The following is a 26265-nucleotide window of genomic DNA, read 5'->3' as shown; positions in this document are numbered from 1 at the left end:
CCATGCAGCCCGTTGCAATTGCCTGTGCGTAAATGTACTATTTATTGCATGGGACAGAAGCGAGTAACACATTCCCTCGCCCGTTCACTGTGTATAACTCACAACTGATTAAAAGAGAAAATCCTGCTCGGAAGGACGGATTATCTGTAAATTAATGTTGTAGTTCTCAAGCTTATATTACCCAGAGTCCTTTTTTCTGAGTAAATGTAGAAAAAAATGTTGTTGTTTTTATGTCAAGTTGAGACATTGGTTCCAGATGTCTATTGTTGGCAATACGTCACAATAAATCGTTTGAGACGTCATGAACAATGGATGACGTTATCTTTAATTATCTAAGAAAATGCTTTCAAATGACGTCATGTTCCTATTGGCATCTTCGAACACAATGAAACAATGTAACATATATTGCTACAAACAAGCCAATGAATATATAGAAAACATTCTCAGTGGGAATTATTGAAAAATAGTCACATACATTTCTATTATAATGATTTGCTTGTTTGTTGTTTAACGCCACACTCATCAATATTGGAGCTATATGACGGAGGTCTGTAAATAATCGAGTCTGGACCAAATAATCCAGTGATTGACATCACGGGCATCGATCCACGCAATTGTGATATGATGACATGCATCAACCAAGTCAGCGAGCCTGACCACCCGATCCCGTTAGTTGCCTCTTACAACAAGCAGTCGCCTTTTTCGGCAGGCATGGGTTGCTGAAGATCTATTCCACCCCCGCTCTTCACGGGTCCGACAGAATCGTTTAAAACAAATATATCAGATGTCTTGTCCTTTTATTTGTATTAAGTCAGTTGACTGTCATGATTTCTGAAATAAAGGAGACACAATTTATGGATAACAACTTTTTTATTTTACTGTAATGGCGACGTATCGATAAAGATCTTTATAACGCTGTCAAGCAATTCAAGGTTGAATAATGAACATGTACAGAATATATGTAGTAGGTGGAGGATTTCAAGGTATTCTGCCATGTGTTGGAGCATTAAAGATCTATTTTGCAGATATGTTGTTGTTTGTTGTTCAACGCCGTACTCAGCAATATTCCAGCTATACGACGGCGGTCTGTAAATAATCGAGTATTGACCAGACAATCTGCTAGTGATTGACATCATCAGCATCGATCCACGCAATCGGGATACGATGACATGCATCAACTAAGTCAGCAAGCCTGACCAGAGACCATATAATATTATATGGTCTCTGGCCTGACCATCCGATCCCGTTATAGTCGCCTCTTTGGCTGCGTACACACAGTGCCGATTATGGCTCCCGTTTGAGATTAGACAGCACTAGGATACGAAAAGTGAAAAAATCGGATAACTATCCTCAATGATATGGAATGTCCTATCATTGTCTGAACGCAGTCGTATACGTTTGTAACAGAGTCTTACGGATCGGGAATGATCCAGAGAGGTCGGCCACTTCCGACAGTATTGTGCGTCCCGTAACATTCGGGAAACTCAGCCGATTTTGTCTTGTCGGATTACAAACGTGACTATGTCGTGACAGATTCTGCTGTATCGGATCAAAATTGTAACAATGTCCTGTGTTGTCTGGACGGTGTACTGTGGATCGGGGAGCTGTCGTGATGAACGGGTATGATTTGCAGAAATTGTTCATTACCGTTTCTTGTCGATTGAGTCCAGATTGCGTCCAGATATTGCCGAATGCGAACCGTCTTTGACGGTTCACTGTCTGATCTCTGTCGGGTAGCATTCGGGGGAATCGGAAACCTGTCGGGACAGATTCGGTCGTTTTGTACGATGCGGAAGATACAAATCGGATCAGGTTCGGATTGAGAACGGGAGAATCGGGACGAATTCGACTGGAAACGGCTGTATCGGGACGCTTCCTGAACAATATCTGATTGTTGTCGTGATTAGATAAATGTTTTTACAAATTTGTTAATTTCCCGCAACGAATCAAAGGATCTTGATCAGACTTTTGACAAATATTAATCGGGAATGGTCCTATTAAGGACGGCAGTAAAAATCCTGAATGTGTGACTGAGCCCTTACGACAAGCATGGGTTGCTGAAGACCTATTCTACCCCGGATCTTCAGGGGTGATAGCAGTGTCACTATTCACCTACGTAACAATGCATCACGAAATTACATCTGATCATACGATATGCCTAACCATGTACCGGTTCTTATTTTAAGAAAAGGGGCGGTCGGGTAGCCTAGTGGTTAAAGCGTTCGCTCGTCACGCCGAAGACCCGGGTTCGATTCCCGACATGGTTACAATGTGTGAATCCCATTTGTGTTGTCCCCCGCCGTGATATTGCTGGAATATTGCTAAAAGCGGCGTAAAATCAAACTCACTCACTCACTCACTATTTTAACAAAATGCTAAGTCTAATTGCGTATGAACCTAACCACAAACTAGTTGATAGCAACAGCATCTTGTCAGCCTCACGCTTTTAACTGTGCAGAGTTGCTGAGTCATACCAAAAGACTGTAGGTGGTACTTGTTGTTACCCTGCCTGGTGCTCAGCATTTACGCGATAAAACAAGGAGTGGTTGGCTCAGAGTCAGTATACTGTGTCTGAGGGAAGTACCCATGTTAAAACCTGCATTATTCCGGACTAGTATCAGCAGACACAGACACAAAGACACACGCACATCACTGTGTGAGTGCAATAACCTTGAATGCAATGATAAACACTATTTCCCCTCACCCACCTTTTGTAGGATGTCTTAATTGTAGCAGTTAACCTTCCTCCTATATTAAACTGACTCGCAGTGATAGAGATGGATTATAGCTGAGTGCGTTTTCCTGCCATAGATAACACTGGGAATAAAAATTGTATTATGCAAGGCATATTTGTTATTCCTTATATTTGATATTTATGATATGGAAACACATGAGGACAATAATCTCTTTATCATATAAAGTCATTCTCACAATTATTCGCTCAGTGAAGTAAAGGCAGTGTTTGAGTGAACCATCACATATATCATATTGCGCCTCATGATTTGTTGTCCCCTAGTTTGTCTACATAATAACTCACTTTGAGGGAAACCCCTATTCAAACTTAATGGGAACGTTTATTTAATGAACAGGCAGACATTGAATCAATGTATGGAGGTTAAAAGAAGGTGACCTCAGTTGCATATTCATAAGATTCTGAAACGAGGTTTATTGGATTGGCATATTACATGAGAACACTGTCCACTGTATCACAAACTATAAATCAAATCAAATTAAATCAAGCTCGTTGACTCACACACTTTCATGAAGAGAAGCTACAGACAAAACTAAAGATTTACTTTTTTGCCCGGTTTTACAGATGCATCAACCCTAAAATTCAAAGATCCAGAAAAAATAAATTCAGAATGACAAGGTTTTTTCTTAATACAGCCGAAGGCAAAGACAATAAAAAACGCTTTGACAATAACAATAATTTTATTTACAAAAACAGTTATTTTCCAACAATATAAATCTTCATAACAAGTAAAAAATAAACGTTAAAACCATCAGACCAATCAATCAATAAAACCAAAAGGCACTGAATAGTAAGATTTTAGATCCAAACCAGGCAACAAATTTATTTTCACCGAACCATCCAAATCCAACTTAACAATGATAAAAAAAACACACACCTGTACGATGACTTTTTTAAAACAATTTTTTAGACCTACCGACCAATTTTTCACTGTCAAAATGCGTAAGTATATCATGTCTAACCTAAGATATAAACTGTACGGATATCAGCACAGTATCTGTTGAAAACCAAAAACATAACGCCCAAATGTGCTAAAATATCAAATGATTTATTCTTGTTTATGTAAACATAAAAAATATAAAACAATCATTGTAAATCTGATTATTTAATAAGGGAGCAATTAAGGCTCATATGTAAATGTATGTCGGGAATTACAACAAAACGAAATACTTTGCAACTCATTACAAACAACAAAATAAGCAAGTTGAGTTCATCCACGGACGTATATACGTCTTTGGTTCATCCAAAACAATCACAGAAATCTACCAATTCAGATAACAAAGTTCAACTGGAAAACTCATTGCTATCCTCTTTCAATGATGTAGTTGTCACATGCCACCATGACAACTGAACGATTCACAAACTGTTGGTATCGAAGAGAAGCATAAATCAATTGTGATCCAAGGGAGCTAACCCTTCATTTGAGTAAACAGAGCACTGAGCAACAAGGCACTTGGGAAACGATGAAGCACTATTTACCATATATTCCCCTTTCTTAAGCCGAAATACATCTTGCCTTTGTATCCTGAGTGGCATACTCATGCTGAAATATAGAAACCAAAATAGATTATCTAAGTCCAGTTTCGACCCTTGCCGAACAAGGCTGGTATTTAGTGTCTCGATCGTAGCGCCACCAGTGGCTATTGTAAGTTACGTCCCTCTTATTGACCAATCCGATTCCATGTCTCATATCACTTGCATTTGCTTCAAACAAAATGGTTCTACCAAGTCAAGACGATCTAAACGACAATCAATACCTTTATTGTAATAAAATAGTTCTCTCTGCGATGTGCATCAAAACACTTGAGCACCTTGAATACAAAACATGGAGAGATTTTGAACATGCCTTGACGCCAAGCTGTGTGTAAAAATGCTCTGAAAATCCTGCAATCGACTAAAAACTGCACGACAGGTGTCATGTTGTTTAGGAACCGGATGTTGGTTTCGGTATGCAAATTTGATTGGACTACACATAGACTCGTAATTCCAGCCAAAATTTAACGCCATAACTCCAGACCAGTTCAGCAAGGGTGACTTTTACAGCCAGCTCAACCCCTTGCATGGGGAAGATGGAAGTACCTGGAGGCTTTACATACATATTATATGCAACAAAATCATAAATGGACGCGCATAATACCCACTGCAAGTGCCATCTGATGTAAAAGCGTATGGTTGAAATGATCGAAACTAAATAACTTATATAATAACTGATATTTCCTGTCTGGAAGACACAATCAATGTTTGGACATTCCATGTAAGATTAACTGCACTCAATCAGTTTCAACACCAATAACATGCATGTTATTTTATTTGCTGTTTGTTCCATGGCCACACCAGGACACCCATTTTATTGCCAAACACCCCTCAAGTGTATACCTCTCGGATCTTGACAGACAGGGTTTTGAATCAGAGTGATCATAAGACATGATTTTAATGACATTGACATATATTTTGCAAGAAAAGGGGAATCTTTTTAATGTTTGTCAAATGAATTATTATATAAACCCTCAGTGTTTGGGCTTGTTGGACTTAAGCCCCCTAATAAACTCTATATAACTCCTTCCAGTATTGTCCGGGTCCTCCCACATTGGGAAATGGCCGATGCTTTTGTCTAGGACAACCAGCTTGTGTTGAGGTACGATTTTCCTGGAATAAATACAACAATCAATTGAGGAAATTAGTAGGTCATCTTCTTGGACATAAATTGCCACATGCATGTTTACATAGAGACTGGGTGTGAACAGTTTTTATGCCACAGTGGTCAATATTACAGCTATTTCATGCAGGCCTCTAAATAATTGAGCTTGGGCCAGACACACAAGTGGTTGATAGTTATTATTATTATATTATACATTTATATATTGCAGGTATCCAGATACTAGTATCTGCTCAAATGTGGTTTTATTTGTTCCCCGACCAGTGGATCGATTTGCAGTCCAGTTATCATTCTCAACTCCCTGGGAAGTATACAACCCAAGCTGCCTAGAAGGGGCGCTAGAAGGTTTTACACAGCTGTCATTGCGGACAATATGATAGCTATTTCATGTAGGCCTCTAAATAATTGAGCTTGGGCCAGTCATACCAGTGGTTGACGAGCGCAACTTTTCGGTCAATAATCGGCCACATTCACAGAGGAATATTATCATTTTCTTCAATTGTAACAAAACTTTCTTCTAAAGTGGAGTACCAGATCTTGATTTCTGTGCCCTTTAAGAATAAACGTCTTTCTACTCTGACAAATTACGAGAGTAAAAGCATTTCTTTATCTGACCTGAATTGATCTGGAAATACCGAGGAGGGATTGACTGGGTCAGCAGGCCCATACACCATCAGCACTGAAACATCATTATGTCATGATGCACTGTGCCACACCAAACAAAACTGCTGAATATATGACTTATTGTCTTGCCATCATGTCCGTTTCAACTAACGTCAGAGATTAAATTCATTATGAAGTGGGTCCATAAAGTTGAGATAACCTTTTCACTTTGTAATAAAAATTTTAAAAAACTTTTGCTTTTTGGTTTTCTTACATGTTTTTTCATTCGATTGAAACTGTTTACTTGAAATCACTTCAAGTTTTTTTAAACAAAAATTCGTAAACCAAGTGATAAAATGAATCAAGTTAATTTGAAAGAATCTTGGTTCACATTTTTTTACTGACTGTACCTGGAATAGGGGATGCTTTCAGACTGCCATGAACCCATCTGTCTTCATTTTCATATCTCTCCTTGATAAAGTGAAGAACACTGAAACAACAACATGGAGTTATCTCCCTTGGCTTTGTACGTCGCCTCCTCAACTTCAGGTGAATCTTAAGAGGCTGACAAAGTGTAAATTAGTATTTGTTGAGACAAACAGACAACGAGACTAAGAGTTATGACTCATTTCAGTGGGAGGAGCTAAAAATTACGATGGAGGTATTTTGTTAGTTGTCCGAGAATGGGGCTGGATTACGAGTCTCCCCGCTGACTAGAAAGGTTCTCTCTCTGTATTTTGAAAGTTGAACTTCTGAAAGTTACAAGTCTCAGTTGACATGAAGTAATACTGGGCTCTCAGTGTTTCATCTATATATGTGTTGTGAGGACATCAGTCCACACATCTTCCCGAGGCAAGTGAGGTAACTGACTTCAAAAGTCCAATCATACATACCCTGGTAGAGCATTATTCCCATCTCGGTATCTGATAGCAGCGTAGAAATCCTCAAAGTCTTCATACGTCGGCTTGGTACCAAATACTTCTCCGAATCTAAATATCAAAATGTATCTTGTGATAATTAACACTTAAACATTTTGTATTTATTTGACTAAATTGGGGTTATAAGTACAAATTGTTAATGAATGATTAACGCAGAATCTCAGTATACATTCAAGTCGTTTTTATCCAAATCTTTAAGGCACCAAATTGATATATTTCAGTTGGTTTGTTTAACGCTGCACTCAGCAATATTCCAGCTATTTGACAATTGCCTGTGAATAAAAGAGTCTTCAGCAGACAATGATCCATGCCCTTGGGGTGCTATGACATGCTGTCAATCAAGCCATCAAGCCTGACTAGCTGATCCATTTGGTTGCCTCCTACGACCTAGATTCTTACCTGGAATCCTACGGTACGACCGGCATAGGTTGATGGAGACCTATTCTAACCTGGATCCTACGGTACGACCAGCATAGGTTGAAGGGGACCTATTCTAACATGGAATCCTACGGTACGACCTGCATAGGTTGATGGAGACCTATTCTAACCTGGAATCCCCATGCCATTACAACCAGCATAGGTTGATGGAGACCTATTCTAACCTGGAATCCCCATGGTACAACCAGCACAGGTTGATGGGGACCTATTCTAACCTGGATCCTACGGTACAACCAGCATAGGTTGATGGAGCCCTATTCTAATCTGGAATCCCTATGGTACGACCAGCATAGGTTGATGGAGCCCTATTCTAACCTTGAATCACCATGGTATAACCAGCATAGGTTGATGGAGACCTATTCTAACCTGGAATCCCCATAGTACAACCAGCATAGGTTGATGGAGACCTATTCTAACCTGGATCCTACGGTACAACCAGCATAGGTTGATGGAGCCCTATTCTAACCTGGAATCCCTATGGTACGACCAGCATAGGTTGATGGGGACCTATTCTAACCTGGAATCCCTATGGTACAACCAGCATAGGTTGATGGAGACCTCTTCTAACCTGGAATCCCCACGGTACAACCAGCATAGGTTGATGGAGACCTATTCTAACCTGGAATCACCATGGTACGCCCAGAACAGGTTGATGGAGACCTATTCTAACCTGGATCCTACGGTACAACCAGCATAGGTTGATGGAGCCCTATTCTAACCTGGAATCCCTATGGTACGACCAGCATAGGTTGATGGAGCCCTATTCTAACCTGGAATCCCTATGGTACGACCAGCATAGGTTGATGGGGACCTCTTCTAACCTGGAATCCCCACGGTACAACCAGCATAGGTTGATGGAGACCTATTCTAACCTGGAATCACTATGGTACGCCCAGAACAGGTTGATGGAGACCTATTCTAACCTGGAATCCCTATGGTACGACCAGCATAGGTTGATGGAGACCTATTCTAACCTGGATCCTACGGTACGACCAGCATAGGTTGATGGAGCCCTATTCTAACCTGGAATCCCTATGGTACGACCAGCATAGGTTGATGGGGACCTATTCTAACCTGGAATCACCATGGTACAACTAGCATAGGTTGATGGGGACCTATTCTAACCTGGAATCACCATGGTACAACCAGCATAGGTTGATGGGGACCTATTCTAACCTGGAATCACCATGGTACAACTAGCATAGGTTGATGGAGACCTATTCTAACCTGGAATCTCCACGGTACAACCAGCATAGGTTGATGGAGACCTCTTCTAACCTGGAATCCCCACGGTACAACCAGCATAGGTTGATGGAGACCTATTCTAACCTGGAATCACCATGGTACGCCCAGAACAGGTTGATGGAGACCTATTCTAACCTGGAATCCCTATGGTACGACCAGCATAGGTTGATGGAGACCTATTCTAACCTGGATCCTACGGTACGACCAGCATAGGTTGAAGGGGACCTATTCTAACCTGGAATCCCCATGGTACAACCACACAGGGTATTCCGAACGACAGTTATGGACTATATGTCTGTATTCATACAATCTGGACCATCTATTAGCCATTCCAGAATGTTCTTTTGTTCAGTTTATATTTTTTTAATCGAGTATATGTCAAAACATATTTCGAAGAGTAGGCACCAGTTTGAAACTCGTGCCATAAAACTCGACTAAGCTGCCTCCTGAATGGCTATTGTCGACTTCTTGTTAGTCATTCCATTGGTCGGTCAGAGTTCGGCAAAGGTCGGCCGGACGTGACCCGTAATGGGATGTCCTCAGATATTTGTTTAGCGGTAGCGAGAACTACGATCTGATTTTAATTGGATTGGTTTTGGGCCGATTTTATGTAGCCAGCTGCTGTAATATTGCTGTAATGTTGCTGCCAACAGTATCACTTTACATTCACTCAATCACTTACCCTCCGTTTCTGAAGAGCCAGAAAAACGAAAATCTTGCTGCGATTCTGCCAATAACCGGAATCAGAAAAACCTACAACAACAAAAGAGTCCTACACTGCGGCTACTAACAAGAAGAGATTAAATTACTTGATTTGACGTGTGCTACTGACAGAGCATAAACACCACCCTGTGTCCGTCAACATACAGAACAGTTTCGAGGCGGTCGGGTAGCCTAGTGGTTAAAGCGTTTGCTCGTCACGCCGAAGACCCGGGTCTTTTTCCCAGGTACAATGTGTGAAGCTCATTACTGGTATCCCCCGCCGTGATATTGCTGGAATATTGCTAAAAGCGGCGTAAAACAATACTCACTCACTCAGAACAGTTTCACACTTCTCAAGTTGGATATGTGACAGTAAGGAGGATTAACGTCTTTGTTACAAATGTAGCCATGTTTCAAGTGTAAATTCAATTGTAAGCAAGTGATGCACTACGTGGGCAGATTAGGATATACATGCACGGAACACATTGAGTACACAACCGTACTATTGAGATATGTATTGTATGGTGACCTCACCATGAAGTTATATCTATTATGGTGACCTTTCGAGATGTGGACCAGACAATCCAGTGACTGACATCATGACCATCGATCTACCCAATTGGAATCGAGGAAATGCATCAACCAAGTCAGCGAGCCTGACCACCCGATCCCGTTAGTCGCCTCTTACGACAAGCTTTTTATGGCAAGTAATGGTTGCTGAAGACCTATTCTAACCTTGAACTTCACTGGTACCTTACTATTAAGACATTGTATTGTATTACATCCTTACTATTGAGATATGCAGCGTATTACAACCTTTTGAGATATGTATTGTATTACAACCTTACTACTGAGATATGTATAGTATTACAACCTTACTATTGAGATATGTATTGTATTACATCCTTACTATTGAAATATGCAGCGTATTACAACCTTTTGAGATATTTATTGTATTACAACCTTACTACTGAGATATTTATAGTATTACAACCTTACTACTGAGATATGAATTGTATTACATCCTTACTATTGAGATATGCAACGTATTACAACCTTACTATTGAGATATATTTTGTATTCCATCTTTACAATTGAGATATGCAGCGTATTACAACCTTACTATTGAGATATATTTTGTATTACAACCTTACTACTGAGATATGCATTGTATTACAACCTTACTGTTGAGATATGCATCATATTACAACCTTACTATTGAGATATGAATTGTATTACATCCTTACTATTGAGATATGTAGCGTATTACAACCTTACTAATGAGATTTATTTTGTATTACAACCTTACTATTGAGATATGTACACGTATTGTATTACAACCTTACTACTGAGATATGCATTGTATTACAACCTTACTGTTGAGATATGCATCATATTACAACCTTACAATTGAGATATGTACTGTATTACAACCTCAGCAGATACAGACCCTCTGAACTAGTCGTGGATAGAATTTCCCTGGGAAGAGTCCTGGAACACAACATGTTCACATACATCTAAACAACTCTCCTACATATCAGACAATGTTCAAGGTCTGGACACAAAGATCAACAGATGAAGTCCAAATAAACTTATCAAACTTTAACGACGGCATTGATACCAGCTAATGTTGCAAGCTAGCTGTAATACTTTACATTTAAGTAATTAACGTCATATCAATGTACAACAACTCTGCATTCCCCTATCTTTAAGTGTATCGCATACAAATAAAAAAACATATGTACAAATGCACAAAGAAATGGATTAGTATCCTAAATGTTAAACTGATCTCTATAAGGCGTAAAAAATGTTCCAATTACTTGTTGATGGTATTTTATAGTTATCTTAAAACAATGTAATTAAATTACTTCCAATACACGACCGTCAGCACCAAATCACTGACAATCAACCAACCCCATAATGGATAAATATGTCGGGGTGCAGGGATGTGCGTAACCCCTTTTTCAACATATTAAACATTAATACTTTCATAAATATTATGGAAACATTCACATAAACCCTTCTCACCAGCATTGGTCAAACATAATGATGTCAGGACCAGCCCTGTCTCCGATCTCTCCAGTCTTTCCTTGTATCTAGAGACCAACAAGGACACATTTAAACATGCCAGACACATTTACCTAGGCCAAGGAGCTCTTCAGAGACTAATGTCCTGCATATAACTGCACTGAAAATAAATATTGACTCTATCCTTTCTCACCCTTATTGTACTCTTTCTTCCACATGTCTGGTGTCCCAAGCAGTGATATTGCTGGAATATTGCTAAAAGCAGCGTAAAACCATACTCACTCACTCTACCAAAGAATGGCAACATACAAATCGGCAACACCAAAATTGGCAATACATTCTTACCAAACAACTTTTCCATACTTGGGCTCGATGTCTTTAAACTATGGGTACCTTACGATTATGTGCACATGTGGCTATGACGTTTTACAGCAGTGCGTCAACGATGGCAGATGACCAGCCTATGTTTAAACTGTGATAAATTGATGAGACCAGGGGGTAACCTGGTTTTGTTTTGTGCAACTTGGTTTTCATGTCAACTTGTACCTTGTGAAAGTTAAATCACCTTGCAACAAGCTCCAGTGCTATCGTGTCGCCAAGGTCATGTGCCAGGATGTGTGTGGAGGAAATTGCCAAGGATTGTGCCAGCCCTTCTACCACGTCTGCATGATCAAATACCGAATAGTTGTAGTCTCCCTGTGGAAAGAAACACGAGAAGTGATAACATCAAGAAGACTGAACTGATCTTAGCATCATCAAGTCGTGTATATGGCATGTCTTTATGTACTTCAATTACTTGGACATGCCTTCCCAAAACTGAAATTTACCAAATATTTTCAGTCTTCTTTCCAGTCTGTTAATGGGGGCACGGATGGCCAAGTCGTCAAAGGCGCCGTGATTCGCTGTGCAGAGTTGCGTCCCCTGGGTACGTCCCTTGAACAACCTATGATTGTGGGTTCGAATCCCGGTTCGCTCCGATTGTGTTTCTAGGTTTGTCAGCGCCATACCCGTGCTTGTGGGTATCACCAAAGTGGTAAACGTCTGAGACCTGCATCACTTCGGGCTTTCCTCCCACATTAAGCTGACACGCCGTGATTTAACAGGAATACCGTTAAAAGTGACGTTAAACCAAACTCACTCACTCCAGTCTAATTATAGTAACCGAAAAACAACATCACAACATGAAACGATGAGACTATCACTTATCAACAGGTTTACTTTTTTTTTAATTTCTACATCTATTTGGACTGCTGTTTGTTTGCATGAGATTTAATGCCAGTGCGTAAATAATCGACCAGACAATCCAGTGACTGACATCATGAGCATTGCTCCTTGCATCATGTATACAGTGACTTGCAATCAACCAAGTCACGTAACCACCTGATCCAATCAGCTGTCCCTGATGACAACTACAGATTATTGTTTGACCACCGAAGGCTTTGAAAAAAATCTGTTAGCGAAAAGAGGCCCTATAAAAATGGCTAAAAATATCTTCAGCGACAAAGGCAGTAAATTTGACAGAAAACATTATCAATCCAAATATCTGGTATACATGAACATAAATGGATTTATAAATCGTATTAACAATTTAAAAATATTCCTTAATATGTACTCTTGAGAGAGCTTGAAGAGGCCGGTGAAAAATTGGCATTGAACTCCATGTGAAAGTTGAGTTGATGTATGTATTAGAAAACAGTAGATTGACTTGTAACAGTGGAGCAGTTCTCAGATACAATTTCACAGTCTAATTAGCAGCAGGATGAGGTGTCAACTCACCGGTTTCTCACTGAAGCCCATGCCTGGGAAGTCCACAAGGACAACACGAGCAAACTGATCCTTCAGGTATGGCATAATCTGAAATGTATGTTTACAGAAACTTTAATATTTCATATATCATGTGATAAATTTTTAAAAATCATTTTACAACAGTATGCAATTTCCTTCTTGCCTTTGATATTCATAACAGAGTGAAAACTGCATAAACGCAATCTGGATGACTGTCACCAGTTAAGAGTTACTTGCCCTTGATACGTCTCCTTCCAGAAAGCACATGCCATTGTTTCAATGTTGAATTTGGTTGATCTGAGGTTGCTACGTTGAAAAATATTGTATCAACATTGTTTCAGCATTGACATCTGATGTTGATTCAATGTTGACATTTCAACATCAACACAACTTTCAAATCCATCCATTAACCAATAACTACTCTTATTTCAATGTTGAAGCACGAATCCAAGAGATGGACTGACTGCATCATCTAGGGAGAGAAACAGAATGTCTACATTGTATACACTGGGAACTATCCAGGAGATGGACTGTCCGCCTCCCCTGGGGAGGGAAACAGAATGTGTACATTGTATACACTGGGATCTATACAGGAGATGTACTGACTGTCTGATCTGGGGAGGGAAACAGAATGTCTACATTGCATACACTGGGATCTATCCAGGAGATGGACTGTCTGCCTCCCCTGGGGAAGGAAACAGAATGTCTACATCATATATACTTGGATCTATACAGTAGATGCCCATTGGGTTGCTTCTATAGGACATGTAAGGAGATTATGTGGTATCTGCTAGGAAACAGCAGTAGGGTGCAAGCCATTATGCCTACAATTGCTGCCGAAACCTGACAGGAAGCTACTCTTAGCCTTTACGAGGAACGAAAGTCTGTGTGAGAACTTCTGTCAAACCAGCGACCTACGCGAACAGGCTAGAGGTGATGTTAATGCTGTTTTCTAGGACTGGCGAGTTGCTACCAACAGATCCCCAAGGTGGAATCTGTCTGCCAACTGCAATATTTCAAGATGTCGTTGACGGAGCAGTTGATGTGTAGTCTTCTGTCAGCTGCAATCCAACAGGCCTGGTAGGCCTCCAACACTCTCATCAATAACTATAAGGATGAGGTATTTGGGATACTTGTATCTTAATGATACTCGAGAACGGCAGGAACAGTCCTTCAGGTATTCCTTCAACGCCGTTACTGGATATATAAGGATATAAGGACAAATCTTTCACATCCTGGTGCTCCAAGGTCACAGAGAAGGTGGATCATTTTGGTTCTTGGCAGGGAAATTCAATGCTATGGCTAGTATGGAACCATATTTTGTTTACAATACTTTCGGCGAAACCGCTGTTGTCGTGTCTTGGTTACGCCGATTATTTGAAGATTTATTTGTTTTGTTCTTTTGTTTTTTGTTGGAAATAAAAACGAAACGTGCGGTGGACTTTATGATGATGCGGGCGGTGCTTGAGAACCAAGACTATTATACGTTTCTTAAAATTGTGTTTTTGAATATTTATGCTGCCAAAGGTATCATTAATAATCATACTTTACTGCTCCCTCCCTCATGTTATTTCAGAACAATCTTACCTTGATCCAGTCATAGCTGGAAGTTGGGAAACCATGTAGACAGAAGACAGTTCCTTTCCCACTGCCTGCCTCATCTGGGGAGGGAAACAGAATGTCTACATTGTATACCCTGGGATCTATACAGGAGATGCACTGACTGCCTCATCTGGGGAGGGAAACAGAATGTCTACATTGTATACACTGGTATCTATACAGAAGATGCACTGACTGCCTCATCTAGTTAGGAAACAGAATGTCTACATTGTATACACTAGGATCTATACAGGAGATGCACTGACTGCCTCAATGGGGAGGGAAACAGAATGTCTACATTGTATACACTGGGATCTATACAGTAGATGCACTGACTGCCTCATCTGGGGAGGGAAACAGAATGTGTACATTGTATACACTGGGATCTATACAGGAGATGGACTGACTGCATCATCTGGGGAGGGAAACAGAATGTGTACATTGTATACACTGGGATCTATACAGGGGATGCACTGACTGTCTGATCTGGGGAGGGAAACAGAATGTGTACATTGTATACACTGGGATCTATACAGGAGATGGACTGACTGCCTCCCCTGGGGAGGGAAACAGAATGTCTACATTATATATACTGGGATCTATACAGGAGATGGACTGACTGTCTGATCTGGGGAGGGAAACAGAATGTCTACATTGTATACACTAGGATCTATACAGGAGATGCACTGACTGCCTCATCTAGGGAGGAAACAGAATGTCTACATTGTATACACTGGGATCTATACAGTAGATGCACTGACTGCCTCATCTAGGGAGGAAACAGAATGTCTACATTGTATACACTGGGATCTATACAGGAGATGCACTGACTGCCTCATCTAGGGAGGAAACAGAATGTCTACATTGTATACACTGGGATCTAAACAGGAGATGCACTGACTGCCTCATCTAGGGAGGAAACAGAATGTCTACATTGTATACACTGGGATCTATACAGGAGATGCACTGACTGCCTCATCTGGGGATGGAAACAGAATGTCCACATTGTATACACTAGGATCTATACAGGAGATGGACTGCCTGCCTCATCTAGGGAGGAAACAGAATGTCTACATTGTATACACTGGGATCTATACAGTAGATGCACTGACTGCCTCATCTTGGTAGGGAGACAGAATGTCTACATTATATACATTTGGATCTATACAGGTGATGGACTGTGCCTCATCTGGGGAGGGAAACAGAATATCTACATTGTCTACATACCTGACCAATCAAATATCTAATGCTAAAGGTGAGATCTGATTAAAGTTTGATCTTTTTATTTAGCATAAAGACATCATTACCAATATAGAATACCTCCAGGTCATAATGTTTGTATAGTTTGCCTCTCTGTTTCCATGACAACAGTCTTTGAGAAAACGGAGGTGGGGGGTAGAATAGGAACACTGCAATGGCAACACCCAACACCACCACAGCAACTTGCAACACCAACACCATCGTTGAGAATTCCTGTTGCAACAGAAACTGCGATTATCGTTTGAGCTTCATGACATTGTTTGTTTGTTTGTTTGTTTGTTGTTTAACGCCGATCTCAGCAATATCCCGGCTATATGACGGTAAATGTATGTAAATGATCGTAAATAATGTTTGTAAATAATCGAATCTGGACTAGACAATCCAGTGTTTGACATCATGAGCATCGATCTACGTAATTGGGATACAATGACATGCATCAACCAAGTCAGCGAGCCTGACCACCCGATCCCGTTAAGCCTCTCACGACAAGCATAGTCGCCTTTTACAGCAAGCATGGGTTGCTGAAGACCTATTCCTGGATCTTCACGGATCCATATGAGATTGTGGACGACCTGTCACTTACTTAGTAACCAGACACATATCCAAAAAATGTGTTTCTATTGGTTGTCATTTGGAAACATCATCAAAAATATTTTACAAGCATAGTATGTAATACAGTTTTATGTTTCTGAATTACTAATGGAAAATATACACGATAGAACGTTATGTTAAATGTGATTTGCAATGAAATGAAAGTCTCACAAGCACTGGTCCTGCACGTCCGCTGAAGATGTTCACAGAGCTTTGAGCTCATATGGAGGTCCGCACAAGTGATGACTTAGCATTATCTGGTGTAAACATGACTTTGCATAACGCACAAGCGTCGTATCTAAAAATAGACGCCCTCATGCATATTCATGAAAATCTCCACACGCGAGCCCGAAGGGTCATGAATATGCATGAGGGCGTCTATTTTTAGATACGGACTCCTGTGCATAACGCAACTGCTACCGGATAAATTGCATATAACATGACCAAAAGTCTTCTGTGTCTGTAAACGAACGCGTTGTTAACGAATGTGTTGAGTGTGTAATTTGTTGAATGGAGTGTATAATCGTAATATGGCGCTGGCCTGTGGCAGAGGTACCGCTGGTAATCCAGCATAAGTTGAACCAACTCACTAAACGCGTTTCAGACAAGTAGACGGTGCACATAATTTTGTAGAAAAAGGTGGGTTTCCTTGTGTCAACTTGAGACATTTGCTCCAGAATTCCATTGAGGAACACGTAACATAATAATCGTTTGCGACGTCATGAACAATGGATGACGTCACGCTGCATTTGGCATCTTCGCACAATCAGTGCGCGCTTGCATAACACCGAAGTTCTAATTGAAATAATAAAATTGTATATGCCTCTCAGACATCCCGATCGTTAGATATCATATTGGATAGTAAAAAGACACGAACCTTCATTTTTCACGCGTAGAATACTAACGTTTGAAATCGAAAGAACAAATTGCGAATCAGTTGTATTCATGCATGATTATTTTTATGCGATGAAGGCGGAGAAAACTTAAAAAAGAAAGTTGTCGATATGATATCAATGATTTTTGTCATGTTGATAAGGAAACGGTTAGAATATTTCAGAAACATAACACCTCTTCATTATAAGGGGCGGCGGGGTAGTCTGGTGGTTAAAGCGTTGACCACGCCGACAACCGGGTTCACAAAGATTATAATCTCAAAAGTGGTTGATGTTTTGTACGGTTCATCTTTTCACAAAGGCACAGTTGTCATTTAAAAAAAATTAAAATTCTATCAAACCATTCACTGTTTTCGCCACTGCCAACAATCTATTCATTTTGGGCATTGTTTTGAAGAAATCATTCACTTAAAAAAAATCTCTGGACCAGATAATCCAGTGATTGATATCGTGAGGAACGACCCATGAACGTCGTCGGGGTATACGAGGCGGACACCTAATCCACAAGTCACCGAGCCTGACCACCCGATCCATTAAGTAGCCCCTAGCGACCGGCTTAGGTTGCTGGGGACCTGTTTAAACCGGAATCGACGCTGGGACAACCTGTATCAGGCCCACCTTTTTATTTGAAAACAAAGAAGCATTGTCGGAATGAAGGTAACCTATACCGTGTGTATTGTTACCTAGCGCGAAGGAAATAAATGCAGTAAATATCGTTGTAACAGCGGTTCGCATTATAATCACCACACAACCGTTACTTGAATCGTGATATTCCGCATTTAGCCAAACTACTCCAACACTGTGTGTAACTGTTATAGTGATTTAATAATGCATTAAAGAGCACTTGGTAACGACATAACCTCAAATGTTTCTATTATTGTGCGTGAATAAGTGAGTTGGGTTTAACGTCGATTTTAAAAGTATTCCAGTTATATTACGGCATGTCAGCTTAATGTGGGAGGAAATCCCGAATGATGCAGGTCTCAGACGTTTACCACTTCGGTGAAACCCACGAGCAATGGTATGGTGCTGACAAATCTAGAAACATACTCGGGGCGAACCGGGATTCGAACTCACAATCATAGGTTTCTGGCGTGCCCAAGGGACGCAACTCTGCACAGCGAATCACGGCGCCTTAGACGACTGGGCCACCCGTGCCCCCTTTCTAGTATTGACTTTTATGAGATAATGTAACCTTAGAAACATTCATCTTTGAAATGAAACTCTTTAGAAGAGTAGACCGGGTACTCGTTCACTAACCTATGCATAATGCACATCATTGCAAACGGTTTGAACATTTTCCCGGGTATTAATATAGATTAAGGTTTCCAGCATTGTGCTTTCAAACACTAATGCTGGGACAGGAACTTTTTCAAACGGCGTAGCATTGGATATGTGTTTGTATTGGTGAACGGCGTGAATCAATTTGTGACAATTTGTGACTCCTCATAGGTTCCGCGTGTTAAAGTAACCACAGATTAATCGTAACGTGAGTTGGGAGGGGGATCCGGGTGGCTCCTCGCTCCCCCTTCGATGTAGTGTGTACGATGTCGATAAGGACGAGTTTGTTGTTTGTTGTTTAACGCCGCATTCTGCAATATTCCAGTTTTATCTCGGCGGTCTGTAAATAATCGCGTCAGGACTAGACAACCCAGTGATTGACATCGTGAGCATTGATCTGCACCATTGGGATACGATGACATTCATCCAACAAGTCTGACATCTCGATTCCGTTAGTCGCCGCTTACGACAAGCATGGGTTGCTGAAGACACATTCACGGGGAATTATGATGATGATGATGATGATGATGATGATGATTAGAAGTATAGGAGTGTTATCAAATGACTCATCCGTATTGCAAAAGTATAGCTAAAATACACAGTTTCTGTTCACAACACCGAATAAGTTCCCTCCTCCTTGAATACAAAACGCTTAAAACAACAAGCACATGGCGTCTAGTTTATGATAATACTATAGTCAGATTATGATTCTGTGGTGTTGTTGAATTGCTGGGTAACTAATCCTCAATGAACGACCGGGCCCAGAGGCGATGTAATCAACGCCGCATTGTCTGCCGAGAACAACGCTTCAAATAGTCATTACAATGAGAACCAAAAGGTGTCTCCATCAAACATTGGCGTTGCTACCTAGATTCAAACAGTAGAAATACACAAAACAAACACTATTTAATTGAAAATGGAAAATAACGTAAATATACTGAACCAAATTAAAAACTTCACAATCCTAAAATTTTAACATTTTGACCAGTTATCATTGTGGGCCCTTATTGTGTATTTAAACAGTAATGGCCACGTATTGTTTTCAGATAACACCCGTTTTTGTGCAGGTGAATCGATAAAAATCATGTGCACAGCACTATAATGGCAAAGGGTGTTTTTCACGTGCAACTGGTCACGTGACCATAATACCGCACGTGTTTTCAGCCATACTTGTTAGCAGTTATTAACAAAAATAGAAAAACACAAGAAAACAAAAGTCTTTACGGCCATTTGACATACCACGTCTTTCAAATGTGCAAAGTGAACGTGCCATCGGCATGTTGCAGACGGGAACGTCCGTAGCTGAAGTCGCAAGGACGATGGGTTGTAGTCGACGGACTGTTTATGATTTACAGACGCGTCTACAGCAAACGGGTACCACCGCTAATCGCCCTCGGCCAGGTCGACCACGTGTGACGTCAAATGCAGAGGATCGTCAGATTGTCTTACGTCACCTCCGTAACCGATATTTGACGGCTACATCAACCAGAAATGAACTGTTTAGGGGTAGACTGAGTGCGCAAACTGTTCGAAACCGTCTGATAACTGCTCATCTCAAGCACGACGGCCATACTGCGGGCGATTCTGACTCAATTACACAGACGTCAACGTCAATTGTGGGCACAGCGACACTAACGATGGACTCAGAGGAATTGGAATCAAGTCGTCTTCAGTGATGATTCCCGATTTAATCTTCGATTTGCTGATGGTGTGGAGGCCGTCATGAACGTTACGCCCAGTGTTATGTACAGGAAGCTGACAGATTACGAGGCGGAAGTGTCATGGTGTAGGGTGCTTTCTGTGGCAATGCACGTTACAGGCTTCTTGTCATCCGTGGAAACCTCAACGCTGCTGCTTACCGCGACAAGGTACTGGCACCAGAACTTTTGCCTTTTATGGCAGCACATGAACCCGGTTTGATCTCCCAACATGACAATGCCAGACCCCACACAGCAATTTTGACAAGGAATTTCCTTCAGAATGCGGGAATCAACGTCATGGACTGGCCGTCAAGGTCTCCCGACCTCAATCCCATCGAACACGTCTGGGATGCTCTTGGCAGAAGTCTGCGCACTCTCCAGAACCAACCACAGAATTTGCAAGATCTTGGCACCATTTTGCAGCAACAATGGCGTCGTCTTTCCAATCATGTGTTCACAAGCATCACAAGGTCCATGCGGAGGCGTTGTGTGGTAGTTGTCAACGCACATGGTGGCCATACAGGCTACTGAACTTGTGTGCCATCAGATTCTCGTGCTTGGGACTTATGATTTAAACTGTTGATGTTATTACCGAATACCGTAGGTGCTTGGAACAAATTATGGTTACCACCGTTAATTAAAATCCTTCTTTGGACATTAATGATTCAAAATTACCTTCTCTGATACATTTGTCCGTTGTATATCATATATTGGATAACTTTTAAAAATATAAAGTTTTTAATTTGACTCAGTATATATTAGGAATGCAAATTGTATAATGCGAGCGTAATTCATATTTTGTACACACACACACACACACACACACACACACACATTCTCTCTCTCACACACACACAGACACACACACACACACATTCTCTCTCTCTCTCTCTCTCTCTCTCTCTCTCACACACACACACACACACACACACACACACACACAAACAAACAAAAGTAACTTTATGTAAATCACGTATAGGCATATAATTCCTCAGTTAAACGCCCCATATAGTGACAAATGATTTGCAGCCATGTTTATATTCATATTAGCGCTCCCGCATCAGGACAATTAATGTATTTTGGATCGATATACCGGCAATATGTTTTCGAGCAAATATGCAACGCATCGATATATAGAGTTCATTATAACAAGTAGTTCTAGATAGATGACCTCATTTATATATCTAGTTTATCGCAGGGACAACTTCTATTATATGTGACAGTATTTTTTGTATCTACACAGTGATGTGAGATATGTTTAATCTGCACAGTCGGTATCACATACGTAACACTGTCCTATATACATTGACAATATGAAAAAAAATATATAAGATATGATTTACAGACAAATTGAATTGTCTATATGTCGCATTCAAAAATGTTAATACTGCGTTTCCACACTGTACTTTTAAAGTCAGTTAACTCTCTTGCCTTGGGAAGATGAACATAAACCTACTCCTGCCTCGAATAAGTTCTTGTTTGTTGTTTAACGCCGCACTCAGCAATATTCCAGCTATATGACGGCGGTCTGTAAATAATCGAATCTGGACCAGACAATCCAGTGATTGACATCATGAGCATCGATCCACACAATTGGGATACGATGACATGCATCAACCAAGTCAGCGAGCCTGATCACCCCATCCCGTTAGTCGCCTCTTACGACAAGCATAGTGGCCTCTTACGCCAAGCCTAGCATCGGAACTTAGGAACTTCTGAAATGAATAAATGTTTATTCAAGCATTTAAGTAAGTAAAATAAAGAACGTGTTCTCAACTATATCCAAACTTTAGATGATCGATGAACGCTGTTTGGGTACGTTATGCGCCACTGCCTAGACATGCGTGTTGAATTTCACCAAAGACCAACATACGTAATTGGAAACGCCCTTGTTTTTTAGAGGATCCATTGCAACCATCGCTTAGTGAATGACATATCAGGGTATGCTACAGGATGGCGCATACGTGATCAATATGCATAGCCTAGTTTAAGTTTTATTTCTACAAGATAAATATATATACATTGATCTTCAGGATTCGTACAGAGACCGCCTCCGTGGACGGGTGGATAGAGCGTCTGCCCGGAGGGCGGAAGGATGGTGGTTCGATCCCCGGCAGAGTCATGCCAAAAGACGTTAAAAGATGGTACTACTTGTTTCCCTGCCTTGCGCTCGGCATAAGGGGATAAAACAAGGAGTGGTCTGAATGGGGTATCCTTGTTAAATTTCGGCATTGTGTCTGTTTGGTCTATTACAAGCAGGCACACACATACACACACGCACGCACGCACGCACGCACGCACGCGCACACGCACACATGGCGCTTATTTTAAACCCGACGTAAACCCCATTTCACCTCACCTCGTACATACATTCAGCCTAGATTGCCATATAGCTCTATGTACGTTCTATAATGAACTGGCCATTGATGCAACGTGCAACAATACAAGTAAATCTATATCCCGATTAAAACGGGGATCTCCGAGGCAACGTATCAGGTCATTCGGGAAATGACAATCCAGATCTGAGCACGATCACTTGTCGATCCCAACACTAGTTTACACATTGTCAATCGTTAAACTTTCTCCAAAGCTCTGCCCACGTAAGATGAAAATACACCATCTTTCGGTCAATTCTGAAGCATGGCTGTACTTTGAACACCTTTTGAATGTTTATTATGTACACTAACGTCATAACTTTAAAGCATACATGACACAAGTTTGGGTGTGAAGCACCTTGGGTTAAAATTGTGAAGTATTCACTTATCTATACATTAGTCTTGTATTGATTATAACCACGCTGTTGTTTGTTGATGCCGGTTGTGTTTTGTCGTCATGTTTTGGTTGTCAGGCTATCGATAATAAATCAAACGTGACAATGACTAAACATAAATTTGTGAACAATGACTAAACACAGAATGTTAACTGTAAGTAAACAATGGTCTCGTCGAGACTGTGATGTGTCTGTACACAGTACAGGATCACCCTGACAACTGGCAGTTCTGTTCACCCTCAACATTCGGGCTATCCGAAGGTTGAGACAAGCAGAGTTTCGAATTTAGGCAATGCTTCAAAATGAGGACATCAATAACGTTATACCGTCTAAAATTCAATCCATCTCTCCGAGGCAAGGGAGTTGACTGACTCCAAAAGTCCAGTTTCTACTGGACTTGTAGAGTCAGGTAACCCCTTTGCCTCTGGAAGATGATTAAATCAAGCTCTGAGAATTCGAGTTAAAGAAGTTTCACCTTATTACCAAAACAATGTTAGTTTGTTAACGCCGCACTCGGCAATATTCCAGCTATATGACGGCGGTCTGTAAATAATCGAGTCTGGACCAGGCGTTCCAATGATTGACATCATGAGCATCGATCTACGCAGTTGGGACACATGACATGTAACAACCAAGTCAGCAAAGCTGACCACCCAGGATTTCACAGTAGCTGCAATATTGACGAACATGCTGCGTTAACAAATTTCCGAATCACTATTTGTCCACAGAGAGAAAATGTACAATACAGTAGAGTGTTTATTCAATTATTCATACGGTAGAAGCTAGTGTTGTTGTCAGTGGACAGGAGAAGCCGATCTGGAACACAGACGTCAAAGACCCTACTTCTAACATATGGATAAATGCAGGGGTCAAAGCCCAGGTGCCAGAAAGTAATCACACAGTGATGTTGTCATCGGTATGTGCCCTCCGTCGCTGGTCGCATGCAACACCGACAAAGAAGTCTCATCGACGCAATGTCGTTTTTGTCAAGATGGAGGGAAATACCATTAACTGAAAGAAAATTCCCACTTTGCCAATTGTGTGACGAATTTCACTATTTGTTCATTTGAAAATGAGAGGAAACAACGGTCATCTTTTCGTATGAAACCTAACGTACACAACGAATTTACGTTTTAATAGCCGAAGATAGGAACATTGAGAAATATATCTGAGTTATGTAAAATAATCATGCTAAAGTTCAAACCGGGAAAGAATATTTCATAAATGTGTGTTTGCTGTGTTTTGTTCCTGCATGGTCTGACTGCTCGGAAAATATATTTTTGACATAATGTTTTCATGTACATACATTTTGTATAATCAACCATTGAACTGTACCACTCATTCGCTGCTAGTGCTCTGCTAGAGTGTAATAAAGATTGGTTAAGTTCAGTCATCCCTCAAAGGCAGGTTATTCCATTCATCCAACCGAGCCTGTTCCGTTTGTCTGAGGTCAAGTGATGATAACTTCTTTGAGAGACATTTAGAAGTTGGATTACTAAGTAATAGTTTAGGTCGTTGTACCAGTTCGTCCGAGAAGTGTTCCATGGGATTTATAATCTGACGAATAAGGTGACCAGGGCAACACATTGACTTCGTACTGTGCAAAGAGGTCGGTTCAAATGCGGCGTTGAGTGATTTTCAATAAATATGTTGATCAGCAATTGCGTGTTAATCACTCGATGTTTGATGTGCAACGTCAGCTTATATATAGTATTGTGGACTAGTGACTAGTGACTGTCACACATGTCTTTCCTCTGCCCCCTCGACACTTTCCGACATGTCGCAGTTTGTCAGAATTCGTTGTGTTGAAGTAATTAACGGTACCTTCACATCACAGCTGCAACGAATTGCGACATATCGGAAAGTGTAGAGGGGTCGGGGAAGAGACATGTATGACAGTCATTAGTGCTGAGATTCCAGGCGACACCTGTCGCATCAGGGGGGAAGGGGGGTCCAGTCGTCTGAGGCGCCGCGATTCACTGTGCAGAGTTGCGTCCCTTGGGCACGCCAGAAACTTATGATTGTGGGTTCGAATCCCGGTTCTCCCCGATTATGTGTCTGGGTTTGTCAGCACCATGCCCGTGCTCGTGGGTTTCACCGATGTGGTAAACGTCTGAGACCCGCATCACTTCCCGCGATATAACTGGAATACTGTTCAAAGAGGCGTTAAACCCAACTCACTCACTCACTCACTCACCCTGTCGCATCATGTCGCAAGTCGTCATAATTCGTGGTGTTGAAGTATTTACTTTAACACAACGAATCATGGCGAATTGTGACAGATCGGAAGAATCTAGTTTTGCACTAAACAGCCAATCCAACCTAGACATGTTGTGTGTACTTCCCTATTCCTCTCGCCCTACGTTTTCCTACCTTTTGAGGAAATATATATGAAATTTAATTTTTATACATTTTATTTTTAGACCAAAAAAAATAGGTATCTGGAAGCATTGAACTTACAATTGGCTGAAGTATTCTTTGTATGTCAGCAAGTAGCGCCTCTCATAAACAATACCGAACGTATAATTTTATCAGACAGACTCCGTGTCAACGAGTACAATGTTTTCTGAAGTAATCTGTTTAGTGACAACGCCAGTTGTAAACATGATCGATGGTTGATATTGAACATGCATGAAATAAGTCAATTCAATGCCACTCAGCGCCAGACTCGATGGAAATAGAGTACAAGTAGGAATATTAAACGTAAATTGAATGAGCGTTGTGTTATTGATAATAAACTATGAAGGTCTTAACATTGTATATTGGAATGTATTTATGTGCACTATTTTGCATATTTCGGAAATGCCACCAGACCTAGACTTCGTTATGTATATCCGTCATTATCTGGTGTCATTAGAAATAGATTTATGGCATATATTTATACGGCATTATTTTATATGTAAACTATGATAAGAAAAATAATAATTTATCCAACGTATGATTTCAATCATTTTGTTCCTTTGATGTTAATTTCGTACTTTTTTATGAGCATTATTTTCGTTTCACTCTTTCCGCATTTTCCAG

General features: G+C 40.7%; 1 protein-coding gene across 1 annotated transcript; it reads right to left on the bottom strand.

Moving 5' to 3' along the window:
- Window positions 1-4080: 4080 nt before the first annotated feature.
- Window positions 4081-16842, bottom strand: LOC139445384 (mesoderm-specific transcript homolog protein-like). Its single transcript, XM_071226524.1, has 12 exons — window positions 16769-16842; window positions 16054-16219; window positions 14735-14808; window positions 13139-13216; window positions 11928-12058; window positions 11363-11430; window positions 10785-10825; window positions 9315-9385; window positions 6905-7000; window positions 6422-6501; window positions 6024-6087; window positions 4081-5398 (listed from the first exon to the last, which is right to left on the bottom strand). Exons 2-12 carry the CDS (start codon window positions 16205-16207, stop codon window positions 5260-5262), a joined length of 996 nt encoding a protein of 331 aa, XP_071082625.1. The 5' UTR covers window positions 16208-16219; window positions 16769-16842; the 3' UTR covers window positions 4081-5259.
- Window positions 16843-26265: the final 9423 nt, after the last annotated feature.

This window comes from Haliotis cracherodii, unplaced genomic scaffold, assembly GCF_022045235.1.
Source record: "Haliotis cracherodii isolate W230 unplaced genomic scaffold, xgHalCrac1.p SCAF_6, whole genome shotgun sequence".
In the NCBI taxonomy this organism is placed as follows: Eukaryota; Metazoa; Mollusca; class Gastropoda; order Lepetellida; family Haliotidae; genus Haliotis; species Haliotis cracherodii.
The sequence above is the reverse complement of the archived record's forward strand: the minus strand, read 5'-3'. Positions and strand labels throughout refer to the sequence as shown.

What these genes read in the sequence shown, in the direction of transcription:
- LOC139445384 (XM_071226524.1), bottom strand. Translation starts at nt 16,207, where the DNA reads ATGGTGTTGGTGTTGCAAGTTGCTGTGGTGGTGTTGGGTGTTGCCATT. An exon ending in TGGGCTTCAGTGAGAAACCG is followed by an intron (nt 12,059 to 13,138) that starts GTGAGTTGACAC and finishes TTCTTTCCACAG; the next exon opens with GGAGACTACAACTATTCGGT. An exon ending in GAAAGCATCCCCTATTCCAG is followed by an intron (nt 6,088 to 6,421) that starts GTACAGTCAGTA and finishes ATGATGTTTCAG; the next exon opens with TGCTGATGGTGTATGGGCCT.